The sequence below is a fragment of the Engraulis encrasicolus genome, chromosome 5 (assembly GCF_034702125.1).
Source record: "Engraulis encrasicolus isolate BLACKSEA-1 chromosome 5, IST_EnEncr_1.0, whole genome shotgun sequence".
NCBI classification, from domain to species: Eukaryota; Metazoa; Chordata; class Actinopteri; order Clupeiformes; family Engraulidae; genus Engraulis; species Engraulis encrasicolus.
The window spans coordinates 51,767,188-51,790,526 of record NC_085861.1 but is presented as its reverse complement, the minus strand read 5'-3'; the positions used below and the strand labels follow the sequence as shown (position 1 = coordinate 51,790,526).

Genomic DNA, 23,339 nt, shown 5'->3' with positions numbered 1-23,339 from the left:
ATGGACTTGGCGAAGCGAACAGCCCTTCGGCTGCGCCGTCGGGCTGTTTGGAACGCTCCGCCTCGTCCATTATTTCCCTTGATATCGGGACACCTCGTCGTATGCTATTCCATACATAAGGTACCAGCAAAAGTATAGGATTAACTAATAATTCCCTGTCTATGTGCAGTGATTTTAATCTCTGTGCCACAGTGTTTTTTGTGTTTGTCTCGACTGTTTCTTGTGCAAATTGACTTTGATGGGGCATAATGTGTGACCTTGACCTATTCCTGTGCTCTGTTCCAGACATTGCATCGGTGCGCCTCGTCTTCACATCTGGAACTCCTCCAATCAAGGCTGGGTTTGGGAGCTGTGTTCACAGTGGAGGCTCCGCCCATGGCACCTGCCGTAAGCCAATGAAAAGCAGCCAAGCTGGACGCCGCCGCATTGACGCTCGTCCCTGCCGCAGCCTCCGCCCACCCTGACACGCCCCCTCACAGCCCCACCCCCACCAGCACCTGTGCAGCCCCGCCCCACCGTGAGGAGCAGTATGTAAGCGAGGTCCCACCCCTAGCCAGGACGGCTGAACCAATCGCCACCTACAGAGATGCAGGAACCATCACTGGTTAGTAGCACATCTGTGTATTGCTCTGTACGCCTGTTCTTCTCAAAATCAGATCAAGCTCCCCTGGTATGCTCCCATTCCATTCCTTGGCTCCCTATCTTTGTCGAAGACTGCTTGTTTTGCAAAGCATTCAAATCAATCATATTACATTTACCTCTCATGTCTGGTGTTGTATTTACTCAGGCCATGTTAACACATTAGCTACCAAATCACGGGAAAACACGTTTTTACTTCCCATACGTTGGCTCCCTAAACGGGAAAACACGTTTTTGAGTTTTTATTGTTTTTTTTCATAACTAGACACTTCAATGCTTATTATGTGTGATTTTGGGAGCTCTGTGATGAGTAGAACAGACATATATGGCAGTCAAAAGCTTGTGTCATCATCTGGACATTTTAATCACAACGCCAGGATCGGCGCTAACCCAAGAATATTTTTGATAACTGTAAGCTACTGTCCGGAACTGTTCCCCTGCGTTGGTGATGTCACTGTCGCGTCCCTTTCCCCTCTCTGTGTACACCTTGCAAAGTGTCTGCGATGCTGCCATCTTTTTAAACACAAGAATCGTGTTTGTATATTGTTTACTTATTGCTACAGTAGGCTAGCCTGGTTCCTACCAGACCTCCGTGTGTGTGCTCTGGAGCCCCCTGGTGGCACTCCAAACACACACATCGGTCTGGGAGCATGTGGCAGGATTCAATTTCTGGACTCAAAAAATAATGCCGAGCATTTATCACTTCAATATCACTGGCAGCTCACATTGAGGAGTCACAGGTCATATTATAGACCATATTGACGCTTTAGAGATCAACAGAAAATGGTTTTGAAAGAATTTGTTGATATTGAAGCAATAAATGCTGCGATTTTTTTTTTTTGACTGTAGAAATGGAATCCTGCTACATGCTCCCAGACCTAGCAGTGGAGCTCACAAAGCTGTGCGGAACTACAGGTCGGGCAAGAGCCAGGCAAACAGTAGGCTACATTCAGTGTCCACTCTATGGCGCTTTATAGTATGCTACACACAATAATAAGGCTACAGAAGACAACACTTTCACTTTCACATCGTGTCAAACACACCTTCTGGGGGATAATGCAAATAACCTTGGCCAGATCCTACACATTGTGAACTGTGATTGGATTGTTACCCTTACCTCGGATTTGATCGGCAACCAGATAAGTTGGATTCTTCATTCTGTTCTTTTATTACCCCCATGATGATGAAATTGACGCTGTAGTGAACAGGAGAAGCTGGCTGCTACTGTCGAAGCTAGGATTGCTATGTAAACAGTAGCATGCATGGATGCATGGCACAGCACAACAGCTGTTTCCCACACAAGGATCGGATACATTAACGCATTCGATTAACGGATTTTGTTGTTGACGTTGGACTAAATGCCTTTAGGGACCTGTTTGTGGATATGTTTTGCCTACTGCGTGTGACAAGACCCGTTTCGTGTGTGTGCAAAGATTAGTTGCGCAGGAACTTGAACTGTGCAAAAGGAAGTAACATGTACTTCTGGAGGCGGAAAAATGTGTTTGATTGGTTGATACAATTGCAGGGGGAGGTGGCAGAGCAGGAGAGACGTCTAGTACACCAATTTCATATTGAACCCTGTGAAAAAGCAGAAGATTCTGAAACGGCGCATCATTCATAAAAGCCTCAATATCTCCATTCCATGTTGATTTTGCCCGATACCGGCCTTGGTTTAGCTCACAATAGCTCGGCAATGAAAGCACATATAGACACGCGGTTTTCACGTACGAAGAGGTGAAAGTCTCACCTTTCAAACAAGCCATAACATGTTTCGGTGGCCCTATCACACAATATGCTGTGACTCTACAAAAACACCTAAAAATGGTTTAGAACGCTGGGAGTCTAGGACATGATTCTGAAAACACCGCTGCTAGTCAATGTGTTAAAGATTATTTCATGCTGATGAGGGTTAAAGCTAAGACAAATCAGGGGGAGATAAATGGTATTTTCAGTTGTTTGTTGCAGTTTGGTCAGTGCAAATTCATTTGTTTATTCTTACATATTTTGGGCTTCCAGCTAAAAAACAAAAGAGGATTTCACAAAATTAGAATATTGTAATGAAAGCACCATTTTCTTCAGAAAAGAAAGAAATTCTTTGGTGCTTTCTAAAGGACCTGTATGAACAATGTCTCATCAATAAGTCACACTACAATTATATGAGAGAACCTGTAACATAAAATATGTCAAGGTAATGTTATAAAATTACAGTATTGTATAATTTATAAATTTTGCCGTCATGGTGTTCAGCAAAGGCGTAGAGTTGCTTTCTCAACATCAAGTTGCAAAACAAAGCAACCCTTTTATTCATGAGGACTTTCTTGCAGTCACCAGGTCAAGAGGATTGTCCTGCCTGCTGTTTTCTCTTCATGTTATGAAAATAGCACAAACCAGGGGTTAGGAGTGTGTCCTGAAAGCATTTTATTGAGGGCCACATTAATAACGCCCCATTGCAGTGTGAAACGGCCGACCCGGTAGCTGGGGGTCACAGATATTTTCCGAGGCAAAGCCATGTGCGAGTTAAAAATAAATGCTGAGTGAGTGGGGGAAAGAGGAAGGGGGTGGAGAGACAGAGAGCAAGAGAGATGTGGAGAGAGGGAGATAAACAGTAGGGTAAAAGCTGGTAACAGACCGAGTGAGAGAGTGCGTGATGTAGAGAGGGATGGAGTAATAGAGAGAGAGTGAGTGAGTGAGTGTGTTTGGGGAATCTGAAGCAAGAGTGTTGTGGCCTGGTGCTGTGTGAGGCCCAGCCATGCCTGGAGCCAAAGGGTGTGAGAAGTACAGAACAACACCAAAGCAATAGGAGGGGGAGGAGGAGGAGGAGCGCTTCCCTGGCCTCTCCACTGTCTGCTTAAATGCCCTCAGACAAAATGCCACACACTGGTGTGAGTGTAGGCATGCACCATTAGGATATTTAATTGTGCTCCTTTTGGCTGTTTCCTGAATGAACATCACACACACACCATCACGAGATGGTGCCATCACCATCAATTTTACACTGACATTGGCTTTAAATGAAATTTAATTTAATGTTTGCATTTGCTTTACCTTTGGTTACATGGATCAATACATTCTAGGGATGGCACAAACCGCACCGAAAACCGAAACCGTACAATTCACACACATACCGAACCGAACTGCCCAGAAAAATATGTAAAACAGAGATTCTAGGAGTATCTTATCCAGTCTCTCTGATTAAAACATTGGCGTATAAGACCAAATCAGAGGATGACACAATTAAAATCATACCATTTTCACATTATAAGCCTATACAAACCATATGTAGGATATTTAGTGATAAGTCCGATTCTATTAGCCAGTGCACCATTTATCATGAACTAAAAAAAAAGAACCGTGTAGAGAACCGAAAACCGTGACCTTGACACCGCGATATGAACCGAACCGTGAATTTTGTGAACCGTACCACCCCTAATACATTCCTGCCTTTCTGCTCGTTATGACCTGAAACAGACGCGAAAGCTGTAGGTATTTTATTGTCCTTGCAAGTCTAAAGAAGGGAAGGCTAATCGTCCCAGACTAGACCTTTTTAATTACATCATCATCATTCATACATTGGAGATTTGAATCTCAAGTGCAGCTCCATAGTAGATTTGATAGTAATTGAAGAGTAAATGGATGCAGGTTACTTCTTATCACAGGTTACGTTTAGCACATCTCTCAGCTAGGACACTCGGTACTTGGATCTTAAAAGTGAGTGGATGTAATGCTGGTGAATAGAATTAGTTATGTAATCCAGAGAGAGAGAGAGATTTGCTTGCTTCCTGTCCCTCGCTGAATAAACTAGGGCCCCTCTAGGGGATTTAATCCCTTTTGGCAACAGTTTGTGGACAAACCACAGACACACTTTGAAACAGTGACAACAGAACACCATGTCTTTGCTACTGCCTTGCGACCTGCTAGTTACGTACCGCCTTGTTCTCCATAGGTAGGGCTGTCTTGAATGTCAAACATGATTTTAGCAATCTTTTTAAAATTATTTTTCATGATAATTAATACTGCCCAGATGACGACTCACAGACTTTATTGATTCCTTAATTTTTCATAATGTTGGTGTTATGCTCAGTCTTTATTCTCTAATATTATTAGTTATTTTTTGTGACATCTGATCATCATCCTCAATCCAGATATCCATACCGAGCAGATATATAACATGGTTTCAGCCATCTTAAGGTGGATCTAGCTGAAAGTAGGCCATGGCATACCTTAAGTGTAAGAAATGTGCTGAACAACAGCAGTCATGCGATTCATCTTTTTTGTTCAACTTTTTGGATCAGTTCCTCCTGGCCCACTGTGGCTGCCTCTGCTCCAGTTGACCAATCAGCTGGAGTGTGAGGGTGAGTGCTGCCCTCTAGTGGCTGAAAGTGGTACTCCATGTGGGGGCAGCGAAGTCGCTTATATGGGAACTTTAAAAATCTGTACACTGTAAAACATTTCCGTCAGTTAAACGTTAAAAGGTAAGTGGCCCTGCTGCCTTAAGTTTGAAATTTAATTGAACTTGAGAAAGCCTTGAAGGCTTGCCTTACAAACTAAAAGGCAGCAGGGCAACTTACCTTTTTTGTTACTCTTCAAGAATTGTCATTCATTTACATAGTTGTATACATACACATAATAATGACATTGAAATGAAGGGTTCTATCTGGCTGAAAAGATCACTCTTTTAAACTCACTGATTACTGATTGGACGGACAGACGGCCATGTTTGAGTTTTCCATTAAAGAGGAAAGGTGATCCCAGGTCTCTCTCCCCCTCTTTTTCTGTGTCTCATTCTCTCTCTACCTATTTATCTATTCTATCTTTTTCATTTTCTGTCCCTTCTGCTCTCTCTCTCTCTCTCTCTCTCTCTCTCTCTCTCTCACTCACTCACTCACTCACTCACTCACTCACTCACTCACTCACTCACTCACTCACTCACTCACTCACTCACTCACTCACTCACTCACTCACTCACACACACTCACTCACTCACTCACACACTCACACACTCACACACTCACTGTTACACTACTTGACTGAGATATAAAAGGTCAGAGCAGTTAGTTAATGAGACTGGAATTTGTTTGTTTTTTTCATTTGTCCTGTGGTTTGTTTGCAAGTACAGATCATGCTAAATTTAATCCTGTTCCTTTTTGGGCACCCACCCAGTATTTTTTCCATTGTGCACTGGACATTGTTCCAGGTAAAACGGGAAAATATCATGTAGTATATATCTCGAAAGGATATGTTCACATCTTCATATTGTATGTACCTAAAAAGTATTGGGCTCTTACTGGGCTACATATAAGGTCTATGTTCATTGTTGACCATGCTTGAGCAGTTTTTATTTGACACACTGGAGTGCCTTTTGGTCCGGGTCGCATTTTGCACAAATGGAAAGTGTATAATATATGTTCTCTGTCTGCTATCTCATCTCAGACAGGTGTTACAGCATACCATGCTTTGTAATACTGGTACGTAATGTAGCAGCTACATTTTAGCATGCTAAGCAAGTTTTGAATGTTAACTATTAACTTTACATACAAAGTAACAGCCACAAAGTTCACATTGACATCACCGCTGTGAAGTTGGATTTGTTTGTATCTAATATGAACAGCGTGTCCCAAAAATCGTTATAAAAGAGGTGTAAATTGAATGCAAATGTAATAGAATTTACAGACATCTTGTTTTGTCACAGCCTATTCTCCAACTGTTGTCTAAAGTCTATGAGACCTGCCTGCAACAATCACTGAAAGGGAATACACCCATTGAAAGTGAATGCACTTTGTGTGATTTTGCAGCAATGCCTGGTCCAGAATAGATGCCAGTTTGAGAGCAGACGGATACAAAACAATGACAAATTCTCTAAATTCTATTACACATTGCATGATGTGTTAATATATACCTTACGTTATGATGATTTGATTTAAAGTGTTTGTACATGTTTTGGGATACCCTGTTTGTGAGTGCAGACAGATCAGGCTGTACCGCATGTGTGAAACTGTGGGCTGTGCTTTCGAAGTTGTATAAGGGGCAGTATAAACTGAGAGTGTGATTGTCATATGTCTCCTATTCATGCAAGCCGTTGCATAAGCAAGATTGTACCTAGGCAAAGGGAAAGGAGTTCTGTGAGTGTACAAGCTCAGGACACTGGCCAGGCTTCTAGGAAGCTGTGTGGTGGTAAGCAGTAGCCTTTCATGCATCCTTTTATTTTATGTATATCCTTTTTGCAATGATTTTGCTTTTTTTAGTCGTTGCATGTATGCTATTCAAGATTTTCTCTAGCCTCATAATGTGTACTATTCCACCAGTGGAACACAGTAATAGTCTTGGAAAATACTTAATTAAGCTTACCATACTACAACAACACTACCATGACACTACACGGTGCCTTTAGCTATGCGTTACGACTTGGTCATTGACATTCTGGTAACAACAAATTTACAATGGGGGCATGTCTTAATTTACCATATAAAAAATGTGCATGCAAGAACACCACGGTAGTATAAGGATATTTAATATATTATTTGCTGTTCTTGTTTTTTTTAAACCAGACTATGCAGTGGTCATCCTGAACTCATGTCTTCTCGGTGCCCACAGTCTACTGTACCCTGGCAAGGCTAGCCTCTGCCAACACACACACACACACACACACACACACACACACACACACACACACACACACACACACACACACACACACACACACACACACACACACACACACACACGCAGAAACACACGTGCACACACAAGCACGTGCACACACATTTGCCAGGGTTTCTATGGCAGCGGCATGTTTGTGTTTAAAACTTTGCCGGTTTGAGCGATTGTTAGCCATGCCTGACTCACAGCCTTCCTCATTTCCATGGCCGCCGTGGTGTTACTGTGGTGGGCCTATGGGGAGGTTGTCGTCAGGCTGTCTCCCACAGTTTTTTTTCCTGGAGCCCTGCCAAGTTCTGCAGTAAGTGTAGTGTGTGTGTATGTGTATGTGTTCGCCTGCATGCAAACGCACACATTTCTGACATGGTGTTAAACTGTGTGTGTAACTTTGGGTCAGAGTTATAAAACAACCAGCCCACGGTCAAATAATTGTGCCACTTATTTGTCATGTCCACACTTATTTTTGGATTATTTTTCATTAAAGCTATAGGCAAGGTGTTGCTCCATTGCTGCAGCAGTGGTTTAGTCACTGATGAGCTCATGTTGGTGCTCATGGTGTTGACCTCATAATTGGGGACGGAGTGTAACTGATGTTGTTGGACGGACAGACGGCCGTGTTTGAGTTTTCCATTAAAGAGGAAAGGTGATCCCAGGTCTCTCTCCCCCTTCTTTTTCTGTGTGTCATTCTCTCTCTACCTATTTATCTATTCTATCTTTTTCATTTTCTGTCCCTTCTGCTCTCTCTCTCTCTCTCTCTCTCTCTCTCTCTCTCTCTCTCTCTCTCTCTCTCTGTCTCTCTCTCTCTGTCTCTCTCTCTCTCTCTCTCTCTCTCTCTCTCTCTCTCTCTCTCTCTCTCTCTCTCTCTCAGATTGACAAATCAGCATATCATCAGCTGTCTCTCTCCCCTCTCCAGTGTGCTGATCTGTTTGATCTGCTGTAAATGTGATGGCACTCGGCCACTCCCGTCCCCACCACAGCTGACATGCAGCGCCACATGTTTACCTAGGCCAGGCTGCCAGTCCAACATCTGCAAAACACATTTCAGCCCCATTTACTGTTAATTCATGGAAGCGCTCGGTTTCCTGGTAACTGAGACGTTGCAGAGAATGCATACAGAGAAGTGATTGGCCGATAAAACTAATATTTGAAAGGATGGTAGCAAGTGTCCATGGCCTTGCAAGCCGACCATTATTACCTGATGAGGTGGCGTGCATGACAGAAATAAGAGGAAGGCAGTGTAGAGAAGAAATGAACATATTAACATATGGGTTACAGAGTGTCGTACAGAAGCGCAAAGATTCACGTCTTTATGCATTAGAACAGGGATGTCAAACTCAAATTGACTGAGGGCCAAAATCAAAATCTGGAACGAAGTCACGGGCCGAACTCAACCATTATTTTTACAAATGGACTAAAATTGTGCATGCATGCACTTCATACTCGTAGTTAAATTGTGCATACAGTCTTTCCCATCATATTTGTTAGTTAAAATGTATCTACACATCCTGTGACACTGCAAATTCCATGTTCAAGTTGTTTTACGCTATACATTAATGGTGTATGTATGTGGGCCAACTGTAATACACATTTGAAATGATCTCGCGGGCCAAATAAAATGGTTCCGCGGGCCAAATTTGGCCCCCGGGCCTGAGTTTGACATCCCTGCATTAGAAGATGTACACAGAGAGGGTCTCTGTGTATTTAATGCACGCATGCTTGGTAGCTCTTGTGTGTGCTTGTGTGTTCAAGTATGCATTGTGTATTAAGTATGTGTTCCTGTCAAAGCACTTTAATATGCATGATTGTATGTACTGTGATTGACACATTCAGTCGTTATATCCCCAAAACGCAGAGCCTCTTTGATGTAATGCTTTTGCGTGCACCGCAGCCACCGCCACTTTTGAACAGATGGATGGATTTGTCCCAGATTCTGTGTGTTAATGCCCTAGGTTCATGATTTGGTCAGATTTTGGAAGTCAACACTTTCAAGATGGCTGAATTCAAGATGGCCTAATTCTTGTTTGGCCCATAACTTTTGACCGGGTGGATGAATTCGTCCCAATTTTTTTTTGCTTTGTTTTTACAGTAGTTGTTTGGTTAGCCTATGCATGGCACTGATATATGTACTGTATATATTTAATATATTAGTTTATAAATCGGTGGATGGGAGTGGTGAGAATTATGGGGTACTGGAAGCGTTGCGTTTCGGTGCTATACCTTTAGCATTCGGAGACGACTGCATAGGTCTAGTTATCTACTGCCAAAGCAGTGTTAGACTATAAAAACAATTTTGGGATGTTCTGCCGAGAAGCAGATTTATTATTATTATTAATATTATTATTAATATTATCATTATTATTGTTGTTGTTGTAATAATTATAGTAATGATGGTATTGATAATATTAATATTGTTATTCATATTTTCTGTCAGCGGGTCAGTCTACAGCAGCACAGCTGTTCTCCCCCTTTGCATGTCTCTGTGCTGTGTGCAGTGGGCCAGTTTGTTCGTGTGATCTCCTGCCACCAGTGACATTCAGACACCTTGACATTTGAGTTGGGGACCGCCCCCTCCCCCCACCACCCCCTTTCCAGTAGTCCGAGCAGGCGCATACACACACACACACACACACACACACTGTAACCAAAAACAGCTACGCCGAGGGCCTGGACGTGACCGGAGCAAGCTCTCAGTGCTGTTCTGTCTGGACCAGGGGACACCAGCAGTGTTGAACCAAAGTGGGTTTGACACCCCTTCACATTATATTCAAGAGGGGTTTTTCATGTAATGAATGAACACAGATGATCACGAACTGGACAGGTTCTTGGTGTGTGTGTGTGTGTGTGTGTGTGTGCGCGCGTGTGTGTGTGCGTGTGTGTGCGCGCGCGCGCGCGCGCGCGCGTGTGTGTGTGTGTGTGTGTGTGTGTGTGTGTGTGTGTGTGTGTGTGTGTGTGTGTGTGTGTGTGTGTGTGTGTGTGTGTGTGTGTGTGTGTGTGTGTGTGTGTGTGTGATCTTGGACAGTGTGTGATCTTGGGCAGTGTGTGTTCATTGGCAGTGTGTGTGAGGCTGGGCTTGCTTTAGGTAAGCTCCTTTGGGAATGACATAAGCTTGTGTTGGATAGCATCACACGCTCCACATTAAGCTAGTTTTATGCTCACCATGCTTCGCATGCAAGTAAGTGATGTGAAAATGACATCAGCACAGCATTCCAAGTCTGCGTCTTAGCCCCCAACACATCATCTTTTTTGTACCTATTGCATGCCTGTGACGTAGTAGTCCATTCAAAGTAATAGACAAGGATATGTTTTTCAAAGCTAACCATAGCCTCTTAACTCTTTTCTATTGGAAATATATTGAGGGTTGAAATCGGTTTCAAATGGAGTGAAAGATTTATTGATGGTCAATAAGCACAACAGGCACAAACCTCGTAAAAAACTGCTGCATTTTTTGCAGGATATTTTTGGCTAAAATATTGCATAATGCAGTGGGGGGGTTGCACTATGTTTGGAATAATTATTTTCCCACAGTACACCATTCATTAAACAAATCAAACCTGTTGTTATAACCTTTTCATATATAATTGACCAAAAAACCTTCAAGATTTGTTCTGTTTCATGCTCATGCACATGCTCTTAGTTTTACTCTGACTTTGCACTGTGTTGTGCTGCCATAACGACTCGATTTGGCTTCCTTAATGAAGATTATAATGCATTGTACATGTACTGGCTGTGAAAACAGCAAACACACTCATACATTTTTCATTAACAAACCTTCACATAAGCCACGTTTCACCAGATATGGAAACACCAGAATTAAAGTAGTTAATCGTTTGTTTACTTTTTTTATCTTCTTTACTCTTACTCTCTGTTTTCTCTCTCTTATCTTCCTATCAGTTGTTCACATCCTGCTCTCATCAACTTTTGCTTACCACCTGTTGAGCGCACAGCTGAAGTTTCCCCTCCCGATGTCTGCTAGTTTCTCTGTGGTCTCTGAATCACTGGACACACGCCTCCCATGTAGTACACACACACACACACACACACACACACATTCCTAATTCATACACACACCCACACACCCACATGCACGCACACACAGACACACACGCACACGCGCATTCCTAATTCATATACACACAGAGACAAAGCAGAGGCTGAGACGAAACAATGCTCAGAGTCAGACCTATCAGACTGGCCTGGATGTGCTCTAGTCTATGTTTAGAGAGAGAGAGAGAGAGAGAGAGAGAGAGAGAGAGAGAGAGAGAGAGAGAGAGAGAGAGAGAGAGAGAGAGAGAGAGAGAGAGAGAGAGAGAGAGAGAGAGAGAGAGAGAGAGAGAGAGAGAGAGAGAGAGAGAGAGAGAGAGAGAGAGAGAGAGAGAGAGAGAGAGAGAGAGAGAGAGAGAGAGAGAGAGAGAGAGAGAGAGAGAGAGAGAGAGAGAGAGAGGTGTGTGTGTGTGTGTGTGTGTGTGTGTGTGTGTGTGTGTGTGTGTGTGTGTGTGTGTGTGTGTGTGTGTGTGTGTGTGTGTGTGTGTGTGTGTGTGTGTGTGTGTTGTGGTGTGTGTGTGTGTGTGTGTGTGTGTGTGTGTGTGTGTGTGTGTGTGTGTGTGTGTGTGTGTGTGTGTGTGTGTGTGTGTGTGTGTGTGTGTGTGTGTGTGTGTGAGAGAGAGAGAGCCAGAGAGGGGTGGAAAAGAGAAAGAGGGGGTGGGAGGGAGGGACAGAGAGAGAGGGAGGTTCAGGCGAGTGCAGCACCATGTGACTGTCGTCATCTACATGCCAGACATGGCTGAGAGAAGCGCAGGCTCCTCTCTCTCGCTCTTGCTCTCTGCATTCGTTCTCTCTCTTTCTCCCTCTCTTTCACAGTTCCCCCCTCCTCTCTCTGTTCCACTCTTTCACTCGCCCTCCTAACTCCTCTCCACTCCGCTCCTTCCTGTCGAAGAGAGAAATGTGAAAGAGAGCAGGCACAGCAGCGGGCCGGTCTGCGGGAACCATGAGTGAGTATATACACCGAGCTGAAGTTTTTGTTTTGAAGTTCACGATGTTTGATGTCACTTTTCTTTTCGTCAAAAGTGGATTACGGGGCGCTGAGCCAAAGCTGAAAGCCATATGGTAAATGGCTTAACCTTAACCCCCGGGTCAGTTACTCCGGCTCGCTGGGCTTGGCAAGGAGTTAGCGGGGGAGGCTGGAGAAAGCCGGCGAGGGGTAAAACCCTGAGTAACTGTATTAATGGAACGTTTTCTAGTAGAGAAGTAGCCTGCTGGCTTCTTGTGAGGGGGAGAGGTTAGGATAATGTTACCTTGCTCGTTGAGTCGGCTTGATGTTGTTCCATTACATGTATGCAACAGATGAGACTTCTGCTATCCTTTTGTTGGTGTACAAATGCTTTGTATATCTTCTCTTGACTGTTCAAATCTGTCAAAGAGGCTTGTGGGTGCCGTCTTGCAACTGAGTTAGCGGTGTCAGTTGTGGAGTCATCTTGATACAATTCCGTAACTGAACTAAGGATTGTCACTAGCTTTTAAAATGTGCAGCAAGCAAGTCTTCTACTGTCCAGTTATCAGTATACAAAGTTGCAATCCATACATGAGACTGGTGGTGCCATCTTGGATCACAGTTTGTATTTGACAGTGTCAGTGTGACTCTTTGAGTGCCCCCCTTCTCCTTTTGATCAGTGTAGTCACAAGACGTAAACAGTGTCGAAGAGGTGGAAGAGTCTGTCAGAAAATGGCAGCAAGCTGTGTTTGTGGGTGTATATTTGTTTGTTTAAGTGAGGGAGCTTGTGTGTGTGTGTGTGTGTGTGTGTGTGTGTGTGTGTGTGTGTGTGTGTGTGTGTGTGTGTGTGTGTGTGTGTGTGTTTCAAGAGACTAAGAGTGGTTGAAGAGAGAGAGAGGTAGAGAGAACTCTAGAGAGAGAGAGGGAATGCCAGGGGTAGAGGAGACAGGAAGGGCATGGCTCTGTGGCCTGCTATAGACCCGCTCGCGCGGCATGAGTGGCCATAAATATAGGACAGAAATAATCGGCGTGACCAAAATCTCACTTGCCCCCCATAGCAGGGCAGTAGAACACAGCCAGAGCTCAGATTTAAAAACACGGTCAGACGCCCCTCGCTTGGTGCCACTGAGGTTAGGAGTCGGGGCAGCACTGTTGGTATACGCTGCTGAACTTCAGAGTAAACACAGCCGACCGCACTACTAAGACCCTGATTACATGGACAGGGATATTTTTGGGATTTTCCTCACATGAGTTATAAGCTCCCTAAAGTGGATGTTTTTAAGCTGAGATTTCTAAAATCGCACCTGAAATTGACGCTTTTAACATAAAAAAATGCAAGAAATCTGCTCATTTGAAAAAAAAAACAGCGATGAAGTGCGTGCCTGGTAAACAGCCAATCCCCTGGCACTTTGTGTTGACGCAACAATTGAGATTTATCCACATGTCGTGTAAACACGATTTAAAAAAATAAACAGATGAAATTGACTCAGAACATTGTTGGATCGGGTATTTCACAAAATGTTTGTCTAGAAGCTCCTTCTGGGCTCAAAAAAAAGTTTCTTTGAGGTGCTCTTCAGATGAGGAAATTTCAGGTCCAAGAACAACAACAAACACAAGAACTTGGTAGTCACTCCACTTGCCATGGAGTTGTTTTTGTTCTTGGAGCTCTTTGGTTGTGTGAAGTATACGTGGGTTCACCGTGTTTGTAAACACAATGTTGTGAGGAGGGGCAAGACACTGGCAGCCAACCATGTGAGATAATTGTTTGACCGACAGCTTTTTCCAACAATCAGAGGTTGAGTTGTGCGCAGTTAGTTTTGCACAGTCAAGGGAAAACAAAAATTTAGAACCCATGTATAGACTATGTAGTATTGTACCAGTGTCCATGTAGACAATCTTTGATTTGCTAGCCACAGCTGTGTATCACCTCAGTGCACACTCTACTGTAAGAAATACGCTGGCTAGCCCTCTGCCAATATGCAGAATACACTCCACTGAGACTTGTGAAACCAGCACGGTGAGCTTTGCTTGTAAAGTGTAAAGTGTAAAGTGTAAAGTGCTTGTAAAGTGAAGCTTGTGTAAACCCCAAAGCCATGAGTGTCATCATCCTTTTCATTCATTTAACAGAGACCATGTCCAGAAACAAGTCATGTACAAGAGTGAGGTATTCATTCAATCTGTCCACCCTGGTCATGGAGCACACTAACATATTGCTTTTTGGGGGGCTTTCCCCAGTAATAAATGTCCCTCGTCGCAGTGTCACCACAGTGTCCTTCAGCGGGCTGAACTGATTAGCAAACGCTCTGTTGACACACGATGTGTTGCGCTCACAATCCGGGCATACCAAAGGTTGCTTGGACAGCTGGTGTGTGTGTGTGTGTGATGTACTGTATAGGAACTGTGACAGCCTGCCTCTGTGTCTGTGTTGCACAAAACCCTTTCTTCCATTTTACATTACAGTGCATAACACTGTTTTATCCAAAGTGACTTATAGTAAAATTACTTAGGTACAGGGCATTGGTTACAGTCTCTGGAGCAATGTGAGGTTAGGGACACCTCAGCCGTGGATGATGTGGGATTTGAATCTGAAACCTTCCAATTCCAACATCAAGGCCCTGAACATTTAAGCCACAGCTTGGCCACAAGAAATCTTGATCTTTTCAGTGCAGGTAGTCCATGTGACGGGTGTCTGTTGTCACGGTGGCCACCTTCACTGTAAAGATCTGAAGGTTGGGAAACCCTGGGTTAACTAGAAAGCACACCTGGGAAACTCCCATTGTCATTCTGACACAGCATTTGTCAGCACACGGTGCTCACGACACAAAACTGCATTTATGCAGCCGCATGCACCCATGCGGCGGGACGGTACTATGCTAAGGGTACTTCAATCATAGAGGAGGTTGGGGGAGAGCACTGGTTAATTACTCCCCCACCAACCTGGCGGATCGGGAGTCGAACCGGCAACCTTTTAGTCTGAAGCCCTAACAGCTTACCCATGACTGATTAACTACATCTATAACCACATGTTTGTTTTTTTATATTGTGTTTTTGGAAGCGTTTTAGCATTTATTTATTTATTTAGCATTTATTTATTTATTTAGCATTTATTTAGACAGGGAAGTAAACATGGAGGCAGGAAACCAGACTCAAACCTTGGTCCTCATGGGTAATGTGTATCTGGTACTCATATGTAGACCAGTGTGTTTGCATGCTAGACGGCAACCCCCACATCTTTAAGTATTTTTGACTATACTGTAGTATTTTTTTTTCTTGTATGCATTTTATGTTCCCATGGCAGTGGTATAGATTGTGTGCAAGCCAAAGTTGTGAGAATGACTGAGCAGTCAGCAGCACTCCATTGAGTCGGCCTGGCTCATTGTGCTTGAATCAGCTCCACGTGCTGTGTTGATTTCTGCTGTCTGTGTTGTGATGATGTGGGGGGGGGGCACTGCGGGGTTTGCCGGCCTCAGCAGCATGGGTTTATGGTCCTGTCAGGGCCGCCATTGTCTGCCAGTGAGTACCACTCACTCTCCTCTCCCCCTCGCCTCATACCCCTGCCTCCCTGCATGCACGGGTCAAGCTCAGAAGGGAAGGGTCAAACATCTGACAGTTGTCTAACAGTCACTTTCAATGATCTGTTGTGATCCACCAAATCTCAGCAGCTTCTCTCCATGCACAAGTCAAATATAGGGAGGAAGGGCCAAACACATACACAGTGATGGTGAGGCACAGTGGTAAATTGCAGGGTGGAAAAAACCTTTTAGTCATTCTATCAACCAGGGCTTGACATACACTTTTTTGGTTCACCAACCGCAGTGGTTAGTGGGTTTTCAGAATCTCCAGCCATTCATCCTTTCTACTACCCACGGTTTTATTGTCAGTTTTGTTTTCATGATTGCCTGTGTTTAAGCTCAGAACAGGAAGTGCTATTCAGATGAGTGCCATGAGCATAACGTCTTACATGAAGATGCCATTGCCATGGTAGCCAGACAGCTCTGTAGCTAACCGGTCACATAATGGTCACATGATGCCATGGTTAAGGCACCTCAGTCATTGGGAAGGGATGGTCCCTAAATCCCCTTTCCCACAACAGGTCAGTGTTAGGAATTGAACCTGGAAGGCTGCAAGTGCAATTCCTTCATTGCTATCCTGTGACTGCCCCCGCTATTCACCTTGTATTTGATTACCGTGCTCCAATCATCCACAAGAGGGCCCCATTGTTCTATATGCTGATCTGGTGTAATTGCTGTCATTTCAAACACTGGCCATATAGAGACGTCATGTTTGGCTCAGACAAGGCTAGTATTCTCATTGCCCATTCTCTATGTTTGGGGGGGGGTTAGGGGGGAAATACATATGTGCTGGCTTTATTGTTTCTCCCCATTGTTCCCCCCCCAGCACTTTGCCAATTTGACCTTAAAAACCTCTCAACTTGACTTTTGTAGGCTCCCATAAGGATTTGGGGGAAGAAACACCATAAACGACTCTTTCCTCCCCATACGCATTAATATAAATGTTTCCCCCATTTCAATATGGCTGTGGCCTTGAAATTGATTGGGACATCACGCCAACGTACACCCTGTCTCCTCATCGTCTCCTGACCTTGCCTGTCCTCTGTCTCTTCCTCCTTTCCCCAGATGTGTGTAACAGCACTGATCTTCCAGAGGTGGAAATCATCAGTCTACTGGAGGAGCAGTTGCCCCACTACAAGCTACGAGCGGACACCATTTATGGCTACGACCACGACGACTGGCTGCACACCCCCCTGGTCGCCCCGGACTCCCCCAGCCTGGACCTCACCACTGAGCAGATAGAGGAGACCCTCAAGTACTTCCGTGAGTACCGATACAGTCTATATACACACCAACACGTGCAGTCACATACTTCTGAGAGTACCGATACAGTATATATGAACACCAGCACGTGCAGTCACATACTTCTGAGAGTACCGATACAGTCTATATACACACCAACACGTGCAGTCACATACTTCTGAGAGTACCGATACAGTATATATGAACACCAGCACGTGCAGTCACATACTTCTGAGAGTACCGATACAGTATATATGCACACCAACAGATGCAGTGTCGTGTACCTCTGAGTAGCGATACCGTATATACACACACACTAACACTTGCAGAGTCAAGTACTTCTGTGAGTAGAGCTGTCGTATACACTCCAACACATCCCAAATAATTAAGAGAGAAGTGATGCAGCATATACACACCAACACGTGAAGAATCAAGTACCTCTGGGACTAGAGCTGGCATATACACACCAACACGTGTAGAGTCAAGGACTTTCGTGAGTAGTGATCTAGTATACACACACACACCAACATGTGCAGAGTCCCGTACTTTTGTGACTAGAGCTGCTGTATTAACACCAACAGCTTGCAAGATAATGAAATGCTTCTATGTGTAGAGATATCAGCATACATGCCAATACATGCAGAATAATTTAATACTTCCATGAGTAGAGATGCACAAGGGTTGCAAATCAATATTGTTCCTCCTGTCCTCTCTTCTGGCCTCTAGCCATGGCGGTGTGGGGTCCTCTGTGGAGAGTGACTTTTTGTAAGTTTCCCCCTTTGAAGTTCTATTGTTTGCAAGATATTGAATTAAGACTTTGATCATTGATGACGTCACCCTGAGTCACGAGGCCAGAGGAGAGGATGTGAGGAAGGCCATTGGTTTTGTAGCCGCGCACACACACATGCAGAATTGCGTGCAACCCTCACAGTGGCTTAGACTCTGGCCAGAAGCTCGGCTTTAAGGAGAGTCGGCTATTTTTAGATCTCGTTAGTTTCCCCAACTACGTCATGCCCATTCACAGAGAACACCTCTTTTGGCTGTTCCTACTCTCTCTGGCATTTACCTCTACCCTCACCTCCTATTCTTGCCACACGCCTCTCTGTATGTTGGCGTGCCCATTCACAGAGGAACTTCTTTTGGCAGTTTTACATTGACACCGCATGGCTCTACTACTCTTGCAACCTGTTTCTCCAACTGTTGTATGAATTATAACTCATGCTCTGTGCTTTAGCCTGATGATTCTAACGCATTGCAAGCTGCATTTCCTTATACTTATGAAAACACTGGCATCCTGTCCTCCAAAGCAAAGCAGGAAATGGATTTTTGTCGTCTCTGCTAGCTCCCTCTGGAGTATTGCACTATTCTATTCCCTAGCAACGAGTGTGAGTGAGGAGGCCATGCACAATTGGTCCTTTCACAGCCCTTGTAGCAGTTGGTAGTTGTTTTAGCTTTGCTGGGCAGAGAGAGAACAGATTGCCTTGTTGTGGACAGCGGCTGCAAATGTTGGCAGAGGAAACTTAGGACTGCGTGTTAGGGAATGACATTGAAAAGTCTTAGGGCCTCCTTCACAAGAACGTGTACCCTTTAACTCCTGGGGTTGTCTAATGTCCCTGTGGCAATGTGAGTGGACAACGTGTTCTGCTGCTCTTAAAATGGCCTTCAGTACTCATCTGGCAAATTGCCCTTGAAGTTTTTTTTAATCCTTATGTATTCATTAATTCATTAATTCATTCAAATGACATTACACATTCATATACATGTCAGTAAATGTTAGCCAGCAGGCTAATTTTCAACTGTATTCCTTTGGCAAGGATATATACCAGGCTACTCTGTTGTGTTATAGTATTCCTTGGCCTTTTCCGAGAGTTGGCTTTTTTTAATTTAAGTGTATTGGCCAGCTTCCTCGGGGTGAAGGGACAGCTGACTCCCAGTTGCCACAACAAACATTCCCCCGTGTGACCAACCGCAACTTCAAACCTTGGGGCCCTCTGCTGGACAGATTGCCGTTGATTGGATAACAGGGCTGGCCGTAAAGCAACAGCTGAGAAGGTCATGAATACAATTGGTCGTTGCATCCTTCTGTTTTTTTAAGGGGGGGAATGTGACCATAAGAATGTGACCAGTTATGCTCAACAATGCTCTAACCCAAATTACTGACACAGATTTCAACACAAGAGCCCCACTGATCCCAGCCCAGTAGTGTTCCACAGACCCAGTGAGCCTCCCAGTAGCTTATTAGTCAGCACGCTGTGGTCGTGAATGTTGCAAATGACTAATTGGTGGTGACTCATCTAGGCCCCATCCACAAAGACCTCTCCTTCCCTTATTGGAACATATGGAACTTGTGTTTCACTGGAGCCTCTGTGGTGTCAGACAGATAATTTAGGCAGACCTGCGTCATTGAGAGTTTTGGTGATAAGTTAATGTGATAAAAGTATGTTTTTGTTGATGAATAATGGTTAATTCGCTTACCTTGGTCCTCCGCAACTAGGTGTAACACTAGACAGAACCCCAGTGTTTCAGTTTGTGTCATTTTACATTATTGCATATTACACTACATTGAGCAGATACTCATCCAATATGACTTCTGGTCTGTCAGAGAATACAGGTGTAATGGGTAGTGCAGTTGAATAGGATCTGTTTGTTATGAAGGGAAGAGATACGTCTCTGCAAGCTTTTACAAGGTCTGGCACACATGTTGCTGCAGAGCTTGTACATATATGCTAAATAAATAAATAAAAAACCCTCACAAAATCTTAAACTGTGGCAATACAGCAGATAAGTAAGAAAGTGTAACATATTTCAGACATGGCACGTAAGATTTATGGAATTAGCCGTGCCCTGCTTAATGTCTGTGATGTGTCTTCTTTCAAGCTGCCTTTCTCAAATGTGTTTCTAAAAATAACAGGCCAGACACGAGGCTTGCAATTATTCATTTAAGATGCATGTAAGTGGAAGTGTACATTTAGAATAGTTGGAACTATAGAGTAGCATAGTTAACTGCAGGATTATAGCCTAGTGAGTTGCACAAACCCTAGTGGCATGTGCCAGGTGTTTTGCCAGATAGATAGGTTGGTCTCAGGTTGCACCATAGGAAATAACTGTGCCTGAGCCAGGTAGTCACCACCTATTTTGTGTGTTTGTGTGTGAGTCTCACTCAGGCATGCAAGGTGAATTTGAGTGAGAACTGTCAAAGTCCACTGCTGCTCTGGCCAAACGTCCAGTTTAAGCAGGTTTAATGCAAGCCCTTGGTTCTACTGCTTTGCCTATGGTGCAACCCCAGGTTATACATTTTGTATTGCTGGAAGCATGCTTTTGGATGTCCTTCGATCGTTCAAGCAGGCTGGCGGGATGTAACAAGGCTATGGTGGTCTGTAACAAAGGGTTTAGTGAGTTACCTCCCAATGACCAAGGAAACATTACCACAGCTAGTGTTCCACATCTGTGATGTCATCCGTGTGTGCCGTAGTAGTCCAGCTCACCATAGCCATCACAGCCTGACCTTCAAGGAGTGCACCCCAGAATGATGCAACTCGCATGCTTCATGAAAAAGAGAGCCAGACTGCCTGAAAGTATGCATGAATATATAAAATGACATACATTCTTTAATTTAATAGTATAATTTAATAAATATATTATATTTATATATACAATTAATATATCAATAATAATAATAATAATAATAATGATATACTATATAATATAAATATATATCATATATAATCATTATGTCTACTAACATTAGTAGATCATAATGTTAATCTTGCTACTATGGTGATGTCTCGTGGTTTGCCTCAACTATATGTCAGCCTGGGCTATCTCTCTCTCTCGCACTCTCTCTCTCTCTCTCTCTCTCTCTCTCTCTCTCTCTCTCTCTCTCTCTCTCTCTCTCCTCTCTCTCTCTCTCTCTCTCTCTCTCTCTCTCTCTCTCTCTCTCTCTCTCTCTCTCTCTCACTCATAGCACACTTTGATGATCAAAATTAAACCACTCAGTTGCTGTCAAGAAATATTTCACAGACACAATACGGCAGTCTTGAAATCATTATTAGCCCTGGCATGAATAGCTAGAAAAGAAAAGGTCTCTCAATGCCGTCGTAACAAGTGCCTAACTGGTATCTGTTACAAAATCAGTAGGAGTGTCAATGAGCAGAGAGGAGAGGGAGACAGGAAGTTAAGCAACAGCTCACATGCAGGTACCACGGTTAATAGCTACACTGGACTCAGAGCCAGGAAGGCAGCAGGGGTACCAGGTTGGGGCAGTTTCCCTTCCAATTGGGATGTTTTGCATGATAGTCTGTGGGTAAAGAAACTTTTTCTTTCATCACTGTATATTTCATAGCCATACAAACCTTGTTGCTGAAATTGGGCAGTTTTTAGTGAGTTGGCTGGCTGTGCTTTTAGGATTTGTTGAGCTGGAAGTAATCAGCCTATCTGGCAACCTTGGTAGGCAGTTTCCATGGCAACCAGTCTCAGGAAGGAGGAGCGCATCCAGAGAGGGATGCAGAAAGGAGCAGTAGAGAGACAGAGAGAGGGCTGGCAGAAAAGTGCTGACGGAGAGAGGGAGAGAGGCAGCACTGCACGCGCTCCTGATGCAGTCAGCCCTGATTGGTCAGTTCCGTAGACCATCTCCTCCTCCTCTTCCTCCTCCTCTGTGTGATACAACCTTGAATCAGAAAGAGCAGTGTCACAAGCTAGAGGCTGCAGAGAGCAGTTTTTTTGCTATGTTTTGGTGCTACCTCCTGGACACTCTTGCTCACTCGTTTACAACACGCCCACGGCAGGCAGCGTTCCCCCCACTCTTCTTCTCATTTTTTGGGGCACTGGTACGTAGAGTAGAGTGAGCCTCCGCTCCACCTGGCCGCCTGTGAAGAGAGACAGAGAGAGTCAGAGAGAGAGAGGCGCACAACCGGGTGAGGAGAACCAGTGTCTCATGAAAGGATGGGCCACTGTTGTGGCGCTGACCTCGGCCACCACAGGACAGAGACAGAGACCGGGTTGCTGTCCTGCACCCCGACGGGGACAAAAGTATGCAGAGGTTCGTGGAGTCCGACTACTACGAGCTGGACTGGTACTACGATGAGTGTGCCGACGGTAAGCAAGCCAAACGAGCCAGCAATGACCGGAGCACAGCACTGCACAGCACAGCACAGCAGGCAGAAGACTCAAGGCCATCAGCTGCTTTACAGATATGAAGTGTTAACTCTCACAGTGTTTAATTGAACATTCAGTGCTGGTCCTACTCCCTAAGTGTAACATATTTATTATGGAAAGGGGAGGATGAAGGAGGGGGGGCAGATAGACTTGAGGGGATGGTTGAAAGGATGGAGCTAAAGGGAGAGATGGAACAGGTAGAACTTGGCTGGATTGGTCATTCAGTTATTGCAAGAGAGTGAAGGCCGTCTACTGGTTTATGGAGAGGGCAGAGTGGAAGAGAGGGATGGAGTGTTGAGAAGGTGAACAGGTAGAACTTGAATGGGTTAATCATCTGCCCAGACGATCTAAACCATGAAAGAGTTATTTAGACTTCATAAGCATCTTTTGTCTGGAAACAAGTGCAATATTTCTGTGTGGGAGGACTGGGTTGGACTAGCATTTGCCTCCCAATGATTGCATCAGACTTGGGTACTCCCAAAACCGTACAGTTACCAAACAAGGCAATTTTGGGACCGCCCAAAAATCACAGCGGAGCTCACATGTGTCTGCACGCTGTCAGTAGCGAGGTGTGAGAGAGGGCAATTTCTAATCACAGCTGGTAGATGATGGCAAGTGCACAGCAGTAAGAATGGGAGGATATTGTGAGAGAATCGCTGAATTGATTGATTGTTAGCTTTGTGCTGTGAATTGCGGTCTACATGCACATCCAACACTTTGCAGGTGTTGGGTGAATGTTCAACAGATAATTAAATGACATTATACGCTGGGATTATACACTGTTGGAAGCCTATGCATAGGAGTGAGAATCGAAGGGTACTGTGTCAGAACCAGTGAATTGATTGTGTTTGCTTTGTGCTGCGAATCAGGGAGGCTGGAGGAGTGTATTGGTGCTGCTGGTGTCGCAGCTCCTGACGTAGTGGTGGAGTCACATGCCTCGCACTCGGTCTTGCTTTACTCTGTCTGGCACTTGCTCTCCCCCCTCCCTCTTCCTCTTCCTCTCTTTCTCTCTCTTTCCCTTTTTGTCTGTGTGTCTCTCTCTCTCTTGCTCTCCGTTTCACAAGCTGCGTGTTATATCATGTGCTGTGCCA

The 23,339-nt window shown here is 44.4% G+C and overlaps 1 protein-coding gene across 3 annotated transcripts in view; it reads left to right on the top strand.

Moving 5' to 3' along the window:
- The first annotated feature begins 406 nt into the window (after positions 1-406).
- Positions 407-23,339, top strand: part of trak1a (trafficking protein, kinesin binding 1a) — a 56,789-nt gene continuing 33,856 nt past the window's right edge. The window contains exons 1-2 of one of the 3 annotated variants that reach the window (XM_063199700.1): positions 407-604; positions 16,918-17,115. Coding sequence is in view for 2 of the 3 variants with exons in the window: in XM_063199697.1 (XP_063055767.1) it covers positions 12,278-12,281; positions 16,918-17,115 (202 nt within the window). In the remaining variant the exon portion in view is untranslated. Of the gene's footprint in view, positions 605-12,045; positions 12,282-16,917; positions 17,116-23,339 lie in introns of those variants that run through there. The other 2 variants (XM_063199697.1, XM_063199698.1) reach the window with 2 other exon arrangements.